At 34.3% G+C, this 14,833-nt stretch overlaps 2 protein-coding genes across 2 annotated transcripts; both read left to right on the forward strand.

Moving 5' to 3' along the window:
- Nucleotides 1-114: 114 nt before the first annotated feature.
- Nucleotides 115-5,909, forward strand: LOC103489155 (integrin-linked protein kinase 1). Its single transcript, XM_008448176.3, has 11 exons — nt 115-832; nt 1,653-1,727; nt 2,157-2,273; nt 2,891-2,985; nt 3,375-3,495; nt 3,588-3,667; nt 4,516-4,575; nt 4,668-4,789; nt 4,877-4,962; nt 5,050-5,165; nt 5,353-5,909. Exons 1-11 carry the CDS (start codon nt 491-493, stop codon nt 5,477-5,479), a joined length of 1,341 nt encoding a protein of 446 aa, XP_008446398.1. The 5' UTR covers nt 115-490; the 3' UTR covers nt 5,480-5,909.
- A 1,561-nt stretch (nt 5,910-7,470) lies between these two features.
- LOC103489154 (rhamnogalacturonan I rhamnosyltransferase 1) lies at nt 7,471-12,965 on the forward strand. Its single transcript, XM_008448175.3, has 8 exons — nt 7,471-8,302; nt 8,939-9,006; nt 9,126-9,214; nt 9,298-9,460; nt 10,912-11,201; nt 11,495-11,699; nt 12,102-12,259; nt 12,382-12,965. The coding sequence occupies exons 1-8, from the start codon at nt 8,038-8,040 to the stop codon at nt 12,653-12,655; spliced, it is 1,512 nt and encodes a 503-aa protein (XP_008446397.2). The 5' UTR covers nt 7,471-8,037; the 3' UTR covers nt 12,656-12,965.
- The last annotated feature ends 1,868 nt before the right edge of the window (nt 12,966-14,833 follow it).

Consider the following 14,833-nt stretch of genomic DNA (forward strand, 5'->3'; position numbering starts at 1 on the left):
AAAATTGAGGAGTTAGAATATGAAATTTTATAAATATTTTACACGTTTACCCTTTGCAATAATTCGTGGTATTATTGCTTTTCGATTTAATAATTTTGTAAAAGCAAAGAGAAGAAGGAAACGAAATACGGTTGGGATCATAAAATCATAACGACAAAATAGAGCGTAAAAGCATAGGAAGATGAATGAATGAATGAATGAATTTAGAATTGAAAAGGTAAAACGCTTCGTTTTTTTATTATTATTTTTTGCTTTCCACTTGTTCAGATTCGGATGAAAGTTATTCCCATTTTGGCATTTCTTTATTGACTTTCCCTTTCTCACTCACATGTTCTTAATTCTTAAATTACAATTAAGTATTTTTCAAATCCATAAATCCAAAAAATATCCAATACTTCACATTCAATCCAATTGAATTGCAAGTCAATCAAGACGTTCGGTTTCTGTTCCCTCTTCTGATCCGATCCAGTAAGATCCGGATTTCTTGGTCATGAGCTTTGAACATTCCGGAACTCCCGTCGGTTCACCGTCGCCGGGGAGCACCGGAGGCAAGGGAAATTTATCGTCGTCATCGGCGTCCGGAACGAGTAAGGAGAAGCAAAAGGAGAAAGCAAGAGTGAGTAGGACGTCACTCATATTGTGGCACGCTCATCAGAATGATTCAGTTGCTGTTCGTAAGCTTCTGGAGGAGGATCAATCCCTTGTTCATGCTAGAGATTACGACAGCCGCACTCCTCTTCATGTTGCTTCGCTTCATGGTTGGATCGATGTTGCCAAGTGTTTGATTGAACACGGTGCTGACGTTAATGCCCAAGATCGCTGGAAGAACACTGTAAGTTTTATCTACCTGTTCTATATGGAAATGATCGTTTATAGGAACTATTTCCTGTGGTTATATGGTAGCTCGATTACTATCTTACGTTTCATTTTACATTCGCTCTTTTTGTATTTAGTTTCAATTCGAGTTTCTTGGTAATTCTAATTGTAGCGGTATGTATGGTGTTTCAAGTCAATATGGTAATTCAAGCATGTGTATAGAGTTGTTTAGCCTAGGCCAGTGGGCAATCCGCGGTTATCAGCTTACATCCTATGAGGAAAAAAGAACGCGGGAAAGAAGTCCAATTCAATCCTACGTAATATCATGCTACGTTTCCCCACACCAATTATTTCTTATTTTATATGAAGCTCTTGGAGTTCGAAAATCTCTATCTTCTTTGCATGTGTGTGCACGAGATTAAATTTATTAATCAAAACGAGTAGATGCCTGCAGCTCAAGGGCTTTATGATTGTACTACTCTGAGAATGACTTTCCATACCCAATTTTGTTTCCAGTTGGTCCATTGCTGTAAGGTTGCCCTTTCTCCTTAAGTGGAGTTAAGCGGCTCTCTACATTTTGCTACTCTATAAGAATGTAGTTTTCCCGACTCTATCGGAATATAAAGTGATCAAAATAAGCTTTCTCATATTTACTAGTTATCTAATCTGTTTTGTCATTTTTGCTTTGCGTGAACGTTTAAAGTACTATTTTTTAGTGTAACATTTGTGTAAGCCACTTAGCACCACTATCCTATTCAACACAGTCTAGCTTTTTTTTGTTCAATACCCAAACATTTCTGGTTGAATTTTTAAGGATCTTGTCCCGTCTATGACAGCCACTAGCTGATGCGGAAGGAGCTAAAAAGCATGGCATGATTGAGCTGTTAAAATCGTATGGTGGCCTTTCTTATGTAAGTGAAGAGCTTCCCTTTGGGTTGTTTGTTTTTCTGTCCACTCTATGCATGGACCAATTGGCCTTGTTATTGTAATTTTATCTTTATACTATACATTCTTCTTCACAAGCATACATATTTTTTTGATTAGTGTGAAATTCAGATGCTTCTGTTTACACCCAATACTATGTTCCTCAATATCGCATATTTCCTTGGATTTTCTACAAGTCTTTCATGTTATTGCTTTGGTATCTTTCTGTTTTATTTATGTTTTATCTTATATCCTCATCTTACTACTTTACATCTTATTGAGCTGACTGCGTAAGGAATAAGATATTTCATCTCTGTGAATTTTCTTGATAGTTAACAAGAGAAACTGAATATTCTTCATTTCAGGATTTGGTTTCTTACTAACTTCTGTTTTGAGAATGAAAATATATGTTGCAGGGCCAAAATGGAAGCCATTTTGAACCAAAGCCTGTTCCTCCTCCTCTGCCAAATAAATGTGACTGGGAAATTGATCCTTCTGAACTGGATTTTTCAAACTCAGCTATCATTGGCAAGGTACAAATGATCTTTCTTGAAACTGCCAGCAAGTAGGACTTTTGCCATCCTAGAATTTGAAATCCATCTGTATGATGACTGAACTTGGAAGTTGCTTGTGCTATTTCAGTTCCTTTTTTTCGAATCCATTGGTTTACCAATTTATACTAAAACTCTTTTCTGCTAGTTACTGCATCAAGAAATGGAAGCACAGGTCTGAAGTGTGGTAGCTGATTGAAAAAATTAGTAACTTTTAGCCAGTACTACTGAGGACTTCGAGGTTTAAGTTTCTAGAGACAGAATGCCTAAAAGATTCTTTCAGCCAGTTACCTTATATTGTAACTGAGAAAAATTTCTCCCCCATAGTTTTACCTTTTTAACTTGTGTAAAAAACTGAGTTGTGGAAGAGACTGAGGTTAATGTGATCTTTAATTTTAGGAAAAGATGTGTCATCTTTAAACTAAAAACCTTTGATTCTGTACAAGTGTTCCAGAAAACATCTTTAATATATTTCCCTCCCAATATGAGTGCTGAAATAATTTAACGTTAGGCCCTTTTTTTCGTTCGAACGCTTTGTTATTATGACTATCAATTCATTTAAGAGAGTGGTTTCACTTATGAATTTCCGTCTTCTGCAGGGGTCCTTCGGGGAAATTTTGAAGGCCTATTGGCGCGGAACCCCCGTAGCTGTCAAACGTATTCTTCCTTCACTTTCAGACGATAGACTTGTGATGTAAGATTCAATATCTTTTAGATAGTTCCATGTGATGAAACTGTTCCTTGTCTAGTTACGATTGTATGTCTCATTTTTTCTTCTCTATTTGATAAAATATATGTTGAAGGAGAAGTATTGGACTTCTAAAACAATGTACTGTACATATTCGTATGGTACAACAGAACAGCGAACTTTATTCAAAAATTTCATTTTGGATTTATTTTTCCTGGATACTGGTCCTTTGTATTTATTTCTCCTTTCTCTTAAACTAAAAATTTCTTTCTAAAGCCTCTTACCACTATTCTCTATTAGTTTTTCTGTGTTTTTTTCCATTACTATATCCACCTAAACTTTTACTAAGTTAATGGGATTGGAGTTAATTTTAAGTGTTGGATTTTCTCGTTCAGTCAGGACTTTCGACATGAGGTTAATCTGTTGGTGAAGCTACGCCACCCTAACATTGTCCAATTTCTTGGAGCTGTCACTGAGAAGAAACCACTTATGTTAATCACTGAATACTTGAGAGGGGTAACTGACGGATTTTATTTTTATTCTGATACCTACAAGTTTTTGGTTTTGTTATTTTAATTTACTCATGCTCGGCGACGTTGGTCCCTTAGGGTGATCTTCACCAGTACCTCAAGGACAAAGGTTCGCTCAGTCCTGCAACAGCCATCAATTTTGCACTGGACATTGCCCGGTAAACGAATTTGATTTCATAGAACTTTTATAAAAAAGAAAAAAGATGCCCGGCAGATTTTTTGAAATAAGCGAGTAGTTCTAAAGATTTTTATTATTTTGCACTGGATATTACCAGATAAATGAACGATGCACTAATGTGGTCTCACTTCTCTTAGGGAAACGGAAGATCATTCTCCCATGTATTAATGTTATTTTCTTTTAAATCTTACCATTTGACTTGTGGTAAAATTGATCGTTTTTTCTTAAAAATGTTCATCCACTTTCATTTTAATTTAATGTGAAGGAACATGAATTCCTGAAAAGTTTGCCAGTAAGAAACAATATTATTGGAAATGAAAGAACTGATCAAAAGATTTATTTCCTTTCCTTTTACTTGGATTCTGTTTCTGCCTGAACTAGTTCTGGTTTTTTATGCACAGTGAGGGGGGCATTTTACTTGACAAATTGTGACGTTGGATTGCTTTAAACCCCTTATATGATGGATCGGCCTAATGATGAAAAAACTTGATGAAATAAATAGAAAGAAGCATTCTCAGTTTTGCTTTATTTGGAAAATGTCGCTATAAGATTAGGGTTTTTTCTTTGAATTTGTTTATTTATCAAATTGTATATCCACGATCTAATTTCTAGGCTTTCATTTATGCACAATTTATTTGTGAATAAGGTCATTTGGTTGTTTGAGACATTCTTCCTGATATCTTAGTATCTAAAAAATCTCATCTTACTCGAACTCTAGAAATAAATTTCATAATGAAGTAATTAATCTGATGTTTAATCAAGTCGAATATCTACTCCTTGGGAGTTTACTCATCGATTTAATTAGTTTGATAACACTTCTTATTGCAGGGGAATGGCTTATCTCCACAACGAACCAAATGTTATAATTCACCGTGATCTAAAACCAAGGTGAGTTCCAGACTTTTATCACCATGCAATCTCTCTCCCCAAAAACTTTTGCCTCGTACTAACAATTGAGACTTGAAAAACCTTATCACCAGGAACGTTCTTTTAGTGAATTCTGGTGCGGACCATCTAAAAGTTGGTGATTTCGGTCTAAGCAAGCTCATCAAGGTTCAGAATTCACATGATGTTTATAAAATGACTGGCGAGACCGGGAGTTGTAAGTACCTATCATACAGTTATTTTCAGTTCTATACAACTCCTTGTTGCTTAAATCTTCTTTATCGTGTCGTGCATGTGAGAAAAGACCGTTATATGGCTCCTGAAGTTTTTAAGCACAGAAAATATGATAAGAAGGTGGATGTTTTTTCTTTTGCAATGATATTATACGAGGTAATATTTGCCTTCGCTAGAATAGTGGTAAATTTTTATCACAAGATACTTCATTTGATTTGACTCACAACATTCCAACTGGTGCAGATGCTTGAGGGAGACCCTCCACTGGCAAATTATGAGCCATATGAAGCTGCCAAGTATGTGGCTGAAGGTCACAGACCGATCTTCCGTGCGAAAGGATACCTTCCTGTTCTGAGAGAGTAAGTCGGTCATTCCTGTTTCCCATTCAACCTAATCATTTAGTTCTTTTTCTCACGCTTAGTATCTCCCACTCGAACTTATATTCCCCCAATGTTACTCCCGGCATTGATATTGCATCTTCTCGTGTAAAAAAAAATAACATTTGCCTTTTAGACCAACTTATGAAGATAGCTTCTCATTTCCCAGGTTGACAGAAGAATGTTGGGCATCCGATATGAACAAGAGACCTTCTTTCCTGGAAATTCTCAAAAGACTTGAAAAGATCAAGGAAAGTCTACCAACTGATCATCACTGGAATTTGTTTAATGCATAATGTTATAATTTCACACGTGAATGCAGTATAGTATATGCCGTTCCAGACATTCAACTTTCTTCTGCTCGATTATATGCCCCGGAAGTTGCAAGTGTTCTCCACTAGCATAGGTTGTTTAAGCCAAAAAAAAAAAAAAAAAAAAAAAAAAAGAAGGATTTTACGGCTTGCTTTCACTCTGCTCAAATGCTGATTTTGATTGAAAATTCTCATCTTTTTTTCTCCACTAGCTCTCTCTTGTATCATCGTCCCAAACCGCAGTCCCATTTTCCATGGAGGAATCTCCTTCAGAATGTGGCCTTCTTGAATGTCTCTTATAGGATTTAATTGTTTCGTCTATAGGATTGAATTGTTTCTTCTCTTATATTTCAATTGTAATTTAGTTCTGGTAACGAAGAAAACACAAGCATTATATGTAGTTCTGCTTCCATGACTTCTCTGACTCTTTTCTTCTGGTGTAAAGAATTTATTAGTTTTTTGTTTTTTTGTTTTTTAATTTTGTTTAATTAAAATAATAATAATAAACAACCTTTTCTACTTTTCTTTTTTGACTTCACAGGGATACAAAATTCCTTGTCTTCTTTTGGAAATGCTTATATCAACAATTTTTAGAAAAATGCTTCTTAATCCATAAATGGTTGGATTACCTTCCTGTTGTATTTGTCAAACCATCTACCAACTGTATGCTTAATTGAAGTTGAACCTTATTTCAATATCCTTTTCAACTTTGCCCATATATATATATATATATATATATCCTTTAAAATCATATTATTTAAGAATAATGATTAAACATGTATCAAACATTTTCTTTTTGAAAAAGGTACAAATATAACAAAAATTATTAGTATAAACTTCAATTTAGGGGTAGTATGATAGATCCGACTATATTGAAGTCGGTTGGTTGGAAAACAATTAGGATTGGTTTAGTAAAGTTTGATTTGGAAATTTTTAAAAAATATTTATAAGTATTAAATTGACCGATTGATCGATCTTTACTCATTGATTTCGAGGTCGGTTTTGTAAAAATGCCGATTCTGACCCACTAGTGGTCAACCGTAATGAAATTTTTTTAATAAAATTTTGTTATATTTAAAAGTTATTATTTTGTACTACTATATTTGTTAATTTTTTGACCTGAATCGTTATATTTAATACACCATTTTCTTGTAATAAACTTGTAGAGAGATTTGGACTGTATTTAATTATTTTATTTCTCGTCAATCAATATCTAATTATTTTCCATTATTTATATCTCCATCATTAGAAATAAATGGGGATAAAAGCATCTATTTATATTTGCTGATAGGATCACAAGAACTTTTCAGATAAAGTGTCTCCTTTCAAACATTAGTTTCAGTTGTTTGTTTATGATTTCCTTTTCTAAAATTATTATGTGTTCTTCACACGAGTTTGGTTTTATGAAATTATGAGACTGTAAAGTAAGTATGATTATTTTTGGATATTAGGTGGTTACATTAATGCTTCAATTATTCCTCTTATATATAAATTATAATCTCTCACATAATACTACAACTTTTCTCTAAAAATAAATCTATAATAGAAATTGTAAAATTATTCACCCCAAACAAATTTGAGTAAAATAAACAACACAATCCGACAATAAAATAGATAAAAACACTACAAATTAGTTTGATTTAACTTGAATTGTTTGTAAGCGAACACATGAGTTAACTAATCTACATAATTTTCATTGATTTAAACTCGGCTCATCTTAATTAATTGTGTTAGATTAATGAAGTTATTGAGAACTTTCAGGTTATTTGAATAAATATCAGAGATAGAAAATCAAATTGTATATTGATGGTTTGGCATTTATGGTGTAAATTGTAGTCTAAAAGAGCTATAGGTATTTTTTTTTCGTAAGAAATGTCATTTTCTCCGCTAAAAAACAGAACCAATATCTATAAAAATAAGATTACATTTATCAATTTCTCAAGAAAAATAATAAAATAAACTTAAACACATTGATGTTCTAATTGACTTTCTCGTATATTTGATTCGCACATCAAAACATTAGTCAGTAGTTTCAAGTCCCACGTACAATTTTCATCTTTCCTCTTCTCTGTTCAAGTTTTCATAATTTAGAAATATACAATTGGAAAGGGCAGAAATTTGCGGCAAAGTTCAGCGAGAAGGCCATTTATTTAGTTGTTCGGGTTTAATTTTCTTCATTTTTAGCTCGTGAATCGCCACCTTCATTCCGCGCCGCGCTCCCATCTTTTTTTGATGTTAGTTTCACCCATTTCTTGACGAATCCAAATATTGCTTTTAGCTGAAGTTGATTGGTTTTCGATTCAGCCATTTGGGGTTTCCATAGATTGAGATTCGAGTCCCCGAGCTGAACCCATTTGGATGATTGCCGACAATTTAAGTTCTTTGAAGCTGTTCCCTGTTTTTGGGTGTTGAGCGGGCTTCAATCCCTGAACTGTGATGCGAATCTGGAAATTTTAAGGCCCAGAATGGATATTTTGAATGTGGGGATTGGTTGGGTAGGTGGGTTCTTTGAATGAGGCAGCAATGTGGTGTTTAGCGGAGCAATGGATGTTAGATCTGATGGTATACAGGTCAGGTCCGATAAACTCCCAGCTCCTGTAGTTCCGAGGACCCGTTTGCAGGTTTGGTTTGTTCGTGTTTGTTCCAGCATTTTGCTTTGGACATTTTTGGTTCAGCTTGTTGCATTTGGGAAGCTATGGCATCCCCTTTTTGTATCAAATATAACCAATCGGATTTCGCAAGTTACTGGGATTCCGCTCTCTCTAAACGTCGAAGAGTCCATTCAATCGACGCCACTTCTACCAGCAAGTGGGTTCCCTAGTCTCTATCCGTCTTTGTTTATGGGATGCAATGTGTTTGATTGGTGTAATGAGCTATGCATAAATACGCTTGTTCTAAATTTCCGTGCATTGTGTAATGGAATGTCTTTAGGTATCAACTTGATCACCGTTCTCATCGGATTGTCTTAGTTTGAAAACGATGCATACAAGGGTAGCCATAACGGGGTTTAGTTTATTTCCATATTATTTGTTATTATGTTTCTGGTTTGTGGAATAGAATCACTGAATAATTCGACTGCTGGATTTGTTTCGCTTTAGAGGATGCACTATGGAGTTCACTGATACTCCTTAGTTGTTGGTCTCTTTTTATTGTGATTATAAATATTTATGAATTGTGGAACCACCAACGTTCTTCTACGTATTACCTGATGTCAAAATGTGTTATCCAATCAACCAAGCTTATTTCATAGAAGTATTCTGCTTCAAGCAACGATACTACTACCCTTTTTAAAATTTATGGAATCATTTTTCCTTAGCTTTCTTCCAATAAAATAAGCTATGGAACTTAATTGGCACCACTATTGAGCTTCTTGTATAACTCATCCATTCTAATCTGGCTTCCATTTGATTCAACCTCTAAAATTATGACCTCGATTTTCTGCAGGAAACTATTCAAGTAATGGTTATCTTCGAGTGTCCTGCAATGGCGGATTAAATCAGATGCGTGCTGCGGTATGGACTTCTTTACTTGCTACTTCTTTCTTCCATGTCTTCCTAATTTATGCCTATATTATTTTCTGCTTTCTCCTTGAAAAGATGATATATTAGACTCATCTAATTAACCATGTCAGATCTGTGATATGGTGACCGTTGCTCGCCTTTTGAACTTGACGTTGGTTGTTCCAGAACTTGATAAAACATCTTTTTGGGCGGACCCTAGGTGTGCTCCATTTATTGCAATCTGTGATTTGGCTACTTTCTGTAACAAAAATTTCAGTATATTAACACTGAGCTCTTGTGCAGCAATTTTGATGACATATTTAATGTGAAGCATTTTATTGATTCACTGAGAGACGAAGTCCGCATTGTCAGAAGACTACCCAAAAAGTTCAATAGGAAATATGGATTTATGCCATTTGCCATGCCCCCAGTTAGCTGGTCAAATGAAAAGTATTATTTAGAACAGGTTTGTATTATTTTCTCCCACATGTACTCTGGTTTTCCATATTTCTTATATATATATATCCACACACATACAACTAAGATCAGATGGTAGTGCATGAGAATGTTTATCATTCAATTTGCGGAAATGATGGATTATCATCACCACGCCTAGTTTTTCATTTTACTTTATTAGATGCAAATCTAGGTTCCTTGGCTGGTCAAAGATGAATCTGGGATATTTCCAAATTGTATATACCAATCAAGTGCAGCTTTGAGATTATTTCTTGTTGAGAGATTATATCTTCCCTGATTCTGTGGTCTCACTGGTACACTGGCCATAGACTACTATCAACTTTTTGTTGCCTTTACTCCAGTCTAGTGAGGATACTTGCCCCTCGAACAGGAGTGCAGAATCATTTCTGTTCACGCTCAGTGAGATTATACAGCCTTATGTAGATCTCTTAGAGGATTGTTATTGCACCAACATCCTCCAAAATCTTTTGGAAGCATCATCATCCACACTGTAAGAAGACCGTCCAATTGCCAGTTCCTTACTCTTAATAATTGATGTCTAAAGGGAGGTACAATTGGGGCAATGCTTAGTAGACCCCTCCATTTCAGTTGTCCCATAGCTTCTCGTTCTTACACTTTTCCAAATTAAAAGAATATCACTGCAACAGTTATTTTGAAGATTTATCTTGTTTCTTTAAGCTATTTACAATATAATATGAATGTCCTATAACTACTTTTTGTAGCAAGTCAGTTTATAGCTTCTCGGTGGTGCACCAAAAATAAGGAAATGTTTTTGAATTACATCTATGATCCAAACGAACTGGAAAGCTCTACTTTAGCCTCTTTTGGTTGTTCATTTTGAGGGAGAGAGATCTCTTTTCTCCATTTCCTTTCTTTTTGTCCCCTGGTTTTGTGCTTAATGTACATCATGTTTCTTTTATAAAAAGCCTTGAATGAGAAAAAAAGTATACCAAAGTATGAATATTAAATAAAAGTAATGCCCATTAAATTTTTTAGTATCGCCATGTTTTTTTTTTCAGTTGTAGTGTTCACTTTTATTAAAAGTATTATAATTATAAGTACATTTATTTGAAGAAACATAGTCTTCATGTCTTTTTTCTGTATGTCCTCATTTCTTTTAAGCAAGTGTATTGTCTTTTGTCCTTTCAAGTTGTGTTTAATGTTTATGTGCATACTTTATGGCTTGTGGTAAAATGTATTGGTGTACTGGTATTACATTTCTTTCTATTCTTGTTGGTTGCGGTTATTTGCATCTTAGATAAGTCATATTCGATGTGCATGTTGCATTTCTATAGCAGTTAAAAGTTGGAGCTTGAGAAACAGAAATTTTAAGAATGTTTTTTAATGGTTAACTATGGAAACATCCTTTTGTGCTCTTATATATATCTCTATTTTTTCCCTTCTGACCTCTTGATCCAATGCCTTAAAATCCCTATGCAGATTCTTCCTCTCATTAAGAAGCATAGAGTGTTACATTTTAATAAAACAGATACACGCTTGGCAAACAACGGAATCCCAGTTTATCTACAGAAACTCAGGTGTCGGGTCAATTTCCAGGCACTTAAATTCTCCCCTCAGATTGAGACATTGGGTTATAAGTTAATTCGTCTACTTCAAGAAAAGGGACCTTTTGTGGTCTTGCATTTGAGATACGAGATGGATATGCTGGCCTTTTCAGGTTGTACACATGGCTGTACAAAGGAAGAAGCTGATGAGCTCAAACAGATGAGGTTCTTAAGTTTGATCCGTTCACTGAAATTTTTTCACTATTACTGTTCATGCTATGCCTAATAATCCACTACCAATTTCTGGTGTAAAAAAAGGAATATAAAATATTGTGTAGTTGGTTTTCAACTCAAGAGCAATCTTTAGGTGTTTATATTTTATTTCTCTCTCTAAATATCCTGGCTTATATAACCTTCTAGTTTTTAACTTTCTCTGCAATAATTGTGGTTTATACTAAGATGATGATCTGGAGATGCTGGTCAGGTGAAATACTAATCCGTAGTTGAACTTCATCCAGATATGCATTCCCTTGGTGGAGGGAGAAAGAGATCTTGTCTGACCAGAGGAGATCACAAGGTCTGTGTCCTCTGACCCCAGAGGAAGCAGCACTGACATTACAGGCCTTAGGTTTTAACAATGAAACGCAGATATATATTGCTGCCGGCGAGATTTATGGTAGTGAACGGAGACTTGCAACTCTTAGGGAAGCCTTCCCAATGATTGTGAGTACCATCACAATATCTTCAGCTCAAACTTTTACCTTTTCATGTGACTTTATCTGAAATATTTCTGTGAAGGCAATTGGCTGGAAACTCAGACGAGTATATAGTATTATGAAGTCATTTGCACGAATTTTCACCTTCTGGTGCAACTCATTTGGAAAATGTCTGTGTACACAATTATTCGAATCTAAGCAGCATCATTTTTTCTTTACTTCAAGCTGGAGTTCTTTTTCTCGTTTCCACGAAAAGAAAAAAAAAGGCTAAAAAGAAAACTCTTTGTCAGGAAAAGTGAAGCTATTATGTCATTGGACAATGTAGTAGCCAAGAAAGTGGCGTTTAAGGTTTACACCACAGTGAATGTTACTTCTTAGATGCATTACCATTTACCCCATTGCATTGCAGGTGAAAAAGGAAGCATTGCTATCCCCAGAAGAGTTGAAGCTATTCCGGAATCATTCATCACAAATGGCAGCTTTAGATTTTATGGTTTCTGTAGCCAGCAACACCTTCATTCCTACCTATGATGGTAACATGGCAAGAGTAGTTGAAGGTCACCGTAGGTATGCCATGTCATCTTACATAATAATCGTTTTCTTCCAGCCGTATTATTTTTGAATGTAGGACATATAATTACAATCTGAGGTTTTCAAAACTCTCCTGATTTAATTCTTACTGCTCACAGATACCTGGGGTTTAAGAGAACAATAACACTAGATAGAAAAAAGCTAGTGGAATTAGTGGATATGCATCAGAATGGTACACTTTCATGGGATGAGTTTGCTGCTGCTGTAAGATTGGCGCATGAGAAAAGACAGGGTCAGCCAATGCAAAGAAGAGCAATTCCAGACAAACCGAAGGAAGAAGATTACTTTTATGCAAATCCTCATGAATGCTTCTGTGAGGGAATGAACTGCAACGACTCACTAAGCCATAATAACTCAAGTAAAGTAATTTAACTGCCACTGACCAAATCCAGATCCAACTTTCATGGCGTTCCAAGGGGGAATTTTTCACTTCAATGTTGGTGAGCTAATCTTCTCACTTTCATTGCACACTGCCCGCTTATGTCGATACTCAAGCCTGAGAGTTTTTATACAAAGAAATATAAATAAAATCCTACAGAATTCTCCCTTGGATATCCAATCATTTGTTTATATAATTTTATTTGTTTCATGTAACTCCTATCCTGCCACAAAATTTTATCATTTGTATCAGATGTGAGATGTCAACAATTTTTCCAGATTCTTAAAACAGCCTGTTAAGGTATGAGCTTTGTGCCTGCTTCTGATTCTACACTAACACATTAAACCAGTTTTTTGCTTCTTTTCACTCAAAACTGGAAGCAATTCTCTGTTCTCCACTTCTCTGCTGTAAACTAAAAGTGGCATTGACATAATGGTGAAAAGTAGATTAAGAGGAAAAGATGAAGTTGTTCAATAAATGTGAAAAGTAGAGATAGATAAGAATATGAAGTTACTCGAAAAAAAAAATGATTGAAAGACTGAACTATTCGATAAATGTGCAAACTATTGAAGTTGAGTTGTTTACATCAATTTAAGATATCGGTGTGTCAACCAACGAATGGAATCTATAACCGTATTTTAAAATTCTGAAGTCTATACAGCTCCATAAAAAAATTACCAAAAAGAGGGGAAAGAAAAAGGGATATGTTACAGTTTCCAAGTCATTACCAAATGGTGGTATTGGTTCTTATATCATATGCTAAAACAAGAAATCATTTCTTCATGGATAAAATTTTGCTGACTTTCAGTTCATTATTTTATTATTCTTTCCCCGTACAAGTAGTAACGGTCTAATTATGTTGTTAGACTTACTAGAAGTTGAATGAGGAGAAAATCTTAAAGCCTATTGGACATGTTTTACTTCTGTTCTCTCTCCCATAATCAGGTAAATAAAAAAACATTACATGGTAACAAAATTCAAGATTTTACTGTAGCTTGTATGTTGTATCTGTCATTTTCCAGGAAATTTCTACTTTTGTAGCAAGAATGAGCCCACAGTTCATACAAAAAGAAAAGCAGCCATTGGTCTAAGTTCTAACTCAACTAATTTCACTGCTCTGTTTCAATATACTATGTCAATATCTTCTACCAATCAATCAATGAAAAGTATACGGATTTGATTTTACCATTTTCTTTCCCTGCTGGTCAACATTTTGGCTCTGAAGTTTAGAATTTTGAAAAATTCTGAAAGGGTAACGTAATTCCTTAAGAATAAGTCCAGTTTCTGCTATTAAAAAAATATAAACAGTCATAGCTCTGTTTTATGTCAATGAATTGGTGGGAATTTGGAGCTGGAAATAAAAAATCGATAAACAACTCCTAAAATATGATAAAAATTAGACTATATAAAATATAAATTAAATTCTCAGACTATATAATTTATACGACTGTGTAAATTTGATGATTCAATTTTAAAAGTTTAAGAGTATAATAGTAAATAACGGATTATTTCGTATTCTTACCATTTGGCTAAAAAGATAGGGAGAGACGACTCTTTTTGTATTGGTTTAGTAAGTTGATATTAAGTTAAAATAAAGGCCGCCAGAAGCTTTGAAATGCTGACCATGGAGGATGCCAGAATGGAAAATCTTGATTTTCTTTTCTTTGAAGACGTAGATCCAATTCAAAATCCATGCATGCTTACTGTTTGTTTAGTGGTCAAATTATTCCACATATCTCTAAATTTTATACCTTTTTGTTAAAAATATCCTCCAATTTACTATTAATCAATATCTTTTTCATATATTTTTTCCTTTATTCTACTTGCATATTAACAATTAAATGTTGGAATCAATTTGTACTTATTTGTATTTTACTATTTATCAATTTGATATAAGGTGTTTTTGAAATTTTGGGAGAATTTGTGAAATTTTGCAAACTAAACAAATTCAAACAAATGATCTCTGTACTAGTGGGTGGAAAATTCTTTAACATTTACTTCCAACATTTTAGAGTTAAAACTTTTATATTTTTTGAAAATTAAAAAGGTAATTTAAAAACGTTTTAAGACAAAAAATTTAAAATGATTTTTTTTTTAATAATATAGCATTTTGGTTCTAGGAGATTGGGGGCCTCATATTTTATAATTATAGTGTTACTTTGACTAAAAAG

The sequence above is a fragment of the Cucumis melo genome, chromosome 10 (assembly GCF_025177605.1).
Source record: "Cucumis melo cultivar AY chromosome 10, USDA_Cmelo_AY_1.0, whole genome shotgun sequence".
Classification (NCBI taxonomy): Eukaryota; Viridiplantae; Streptophyta; class Magnoliopsida; order Cucurbitales; family Cucurbitaceae; genus Cucumis; species Cucumis melo.

What these genes read in the sequence shown, in the direction of transcription:
- LOC103489155 (XM_008448176.3), top strand. Translation starts at nt 491, where the DNA reads ATGAGCTTTGAACATTCCGGAACTCCCGTCGGTTCACCGTCGCCGGGG. An exon ending in TCACTGAATACTTGAGAGGG is followed by an intron (nt 3,496 to 3,587) that starts GTAACTGACGGA and finishes TTGGTCCCTTAG; the next exon opens with GGTGATCTTCACCAGTACCT. An exon ending in CACCGTGATCTAAAACCAAG is followed by an intron (nt 4,576 to 4,667) that starts GTGAGTTCCAGA and finishes CCTTATCACCAG; the next exon opens with GAACGTTCTTTTAGTGAATT.
- LOC103489154 (XM_008448175.3), top strand. Translation starts at nt 8,038, where the DNA reads ATGGATGTTAGATCTGATGGTATACAGGTCAGGTCCGATAAACTCCCA. An exon ending in TAAATCAGATGCGTGCTGCG is followed by an intron (nt 9,007 to 9,125) that starts GTATGGACTTCT and finishes TAACCATGTCAG; the next exon opens with ATCTGTGATATGGTGACCGT. An exon ending in GTAGTTGAAGGTCACCGTAG is followed by an intron (nt 12,260 to 12,381) that starts GTATGCCATGTC and finishes TACTGCTCACAG; the next exon opens with ATACCTGGGGTTTAAGAGAA.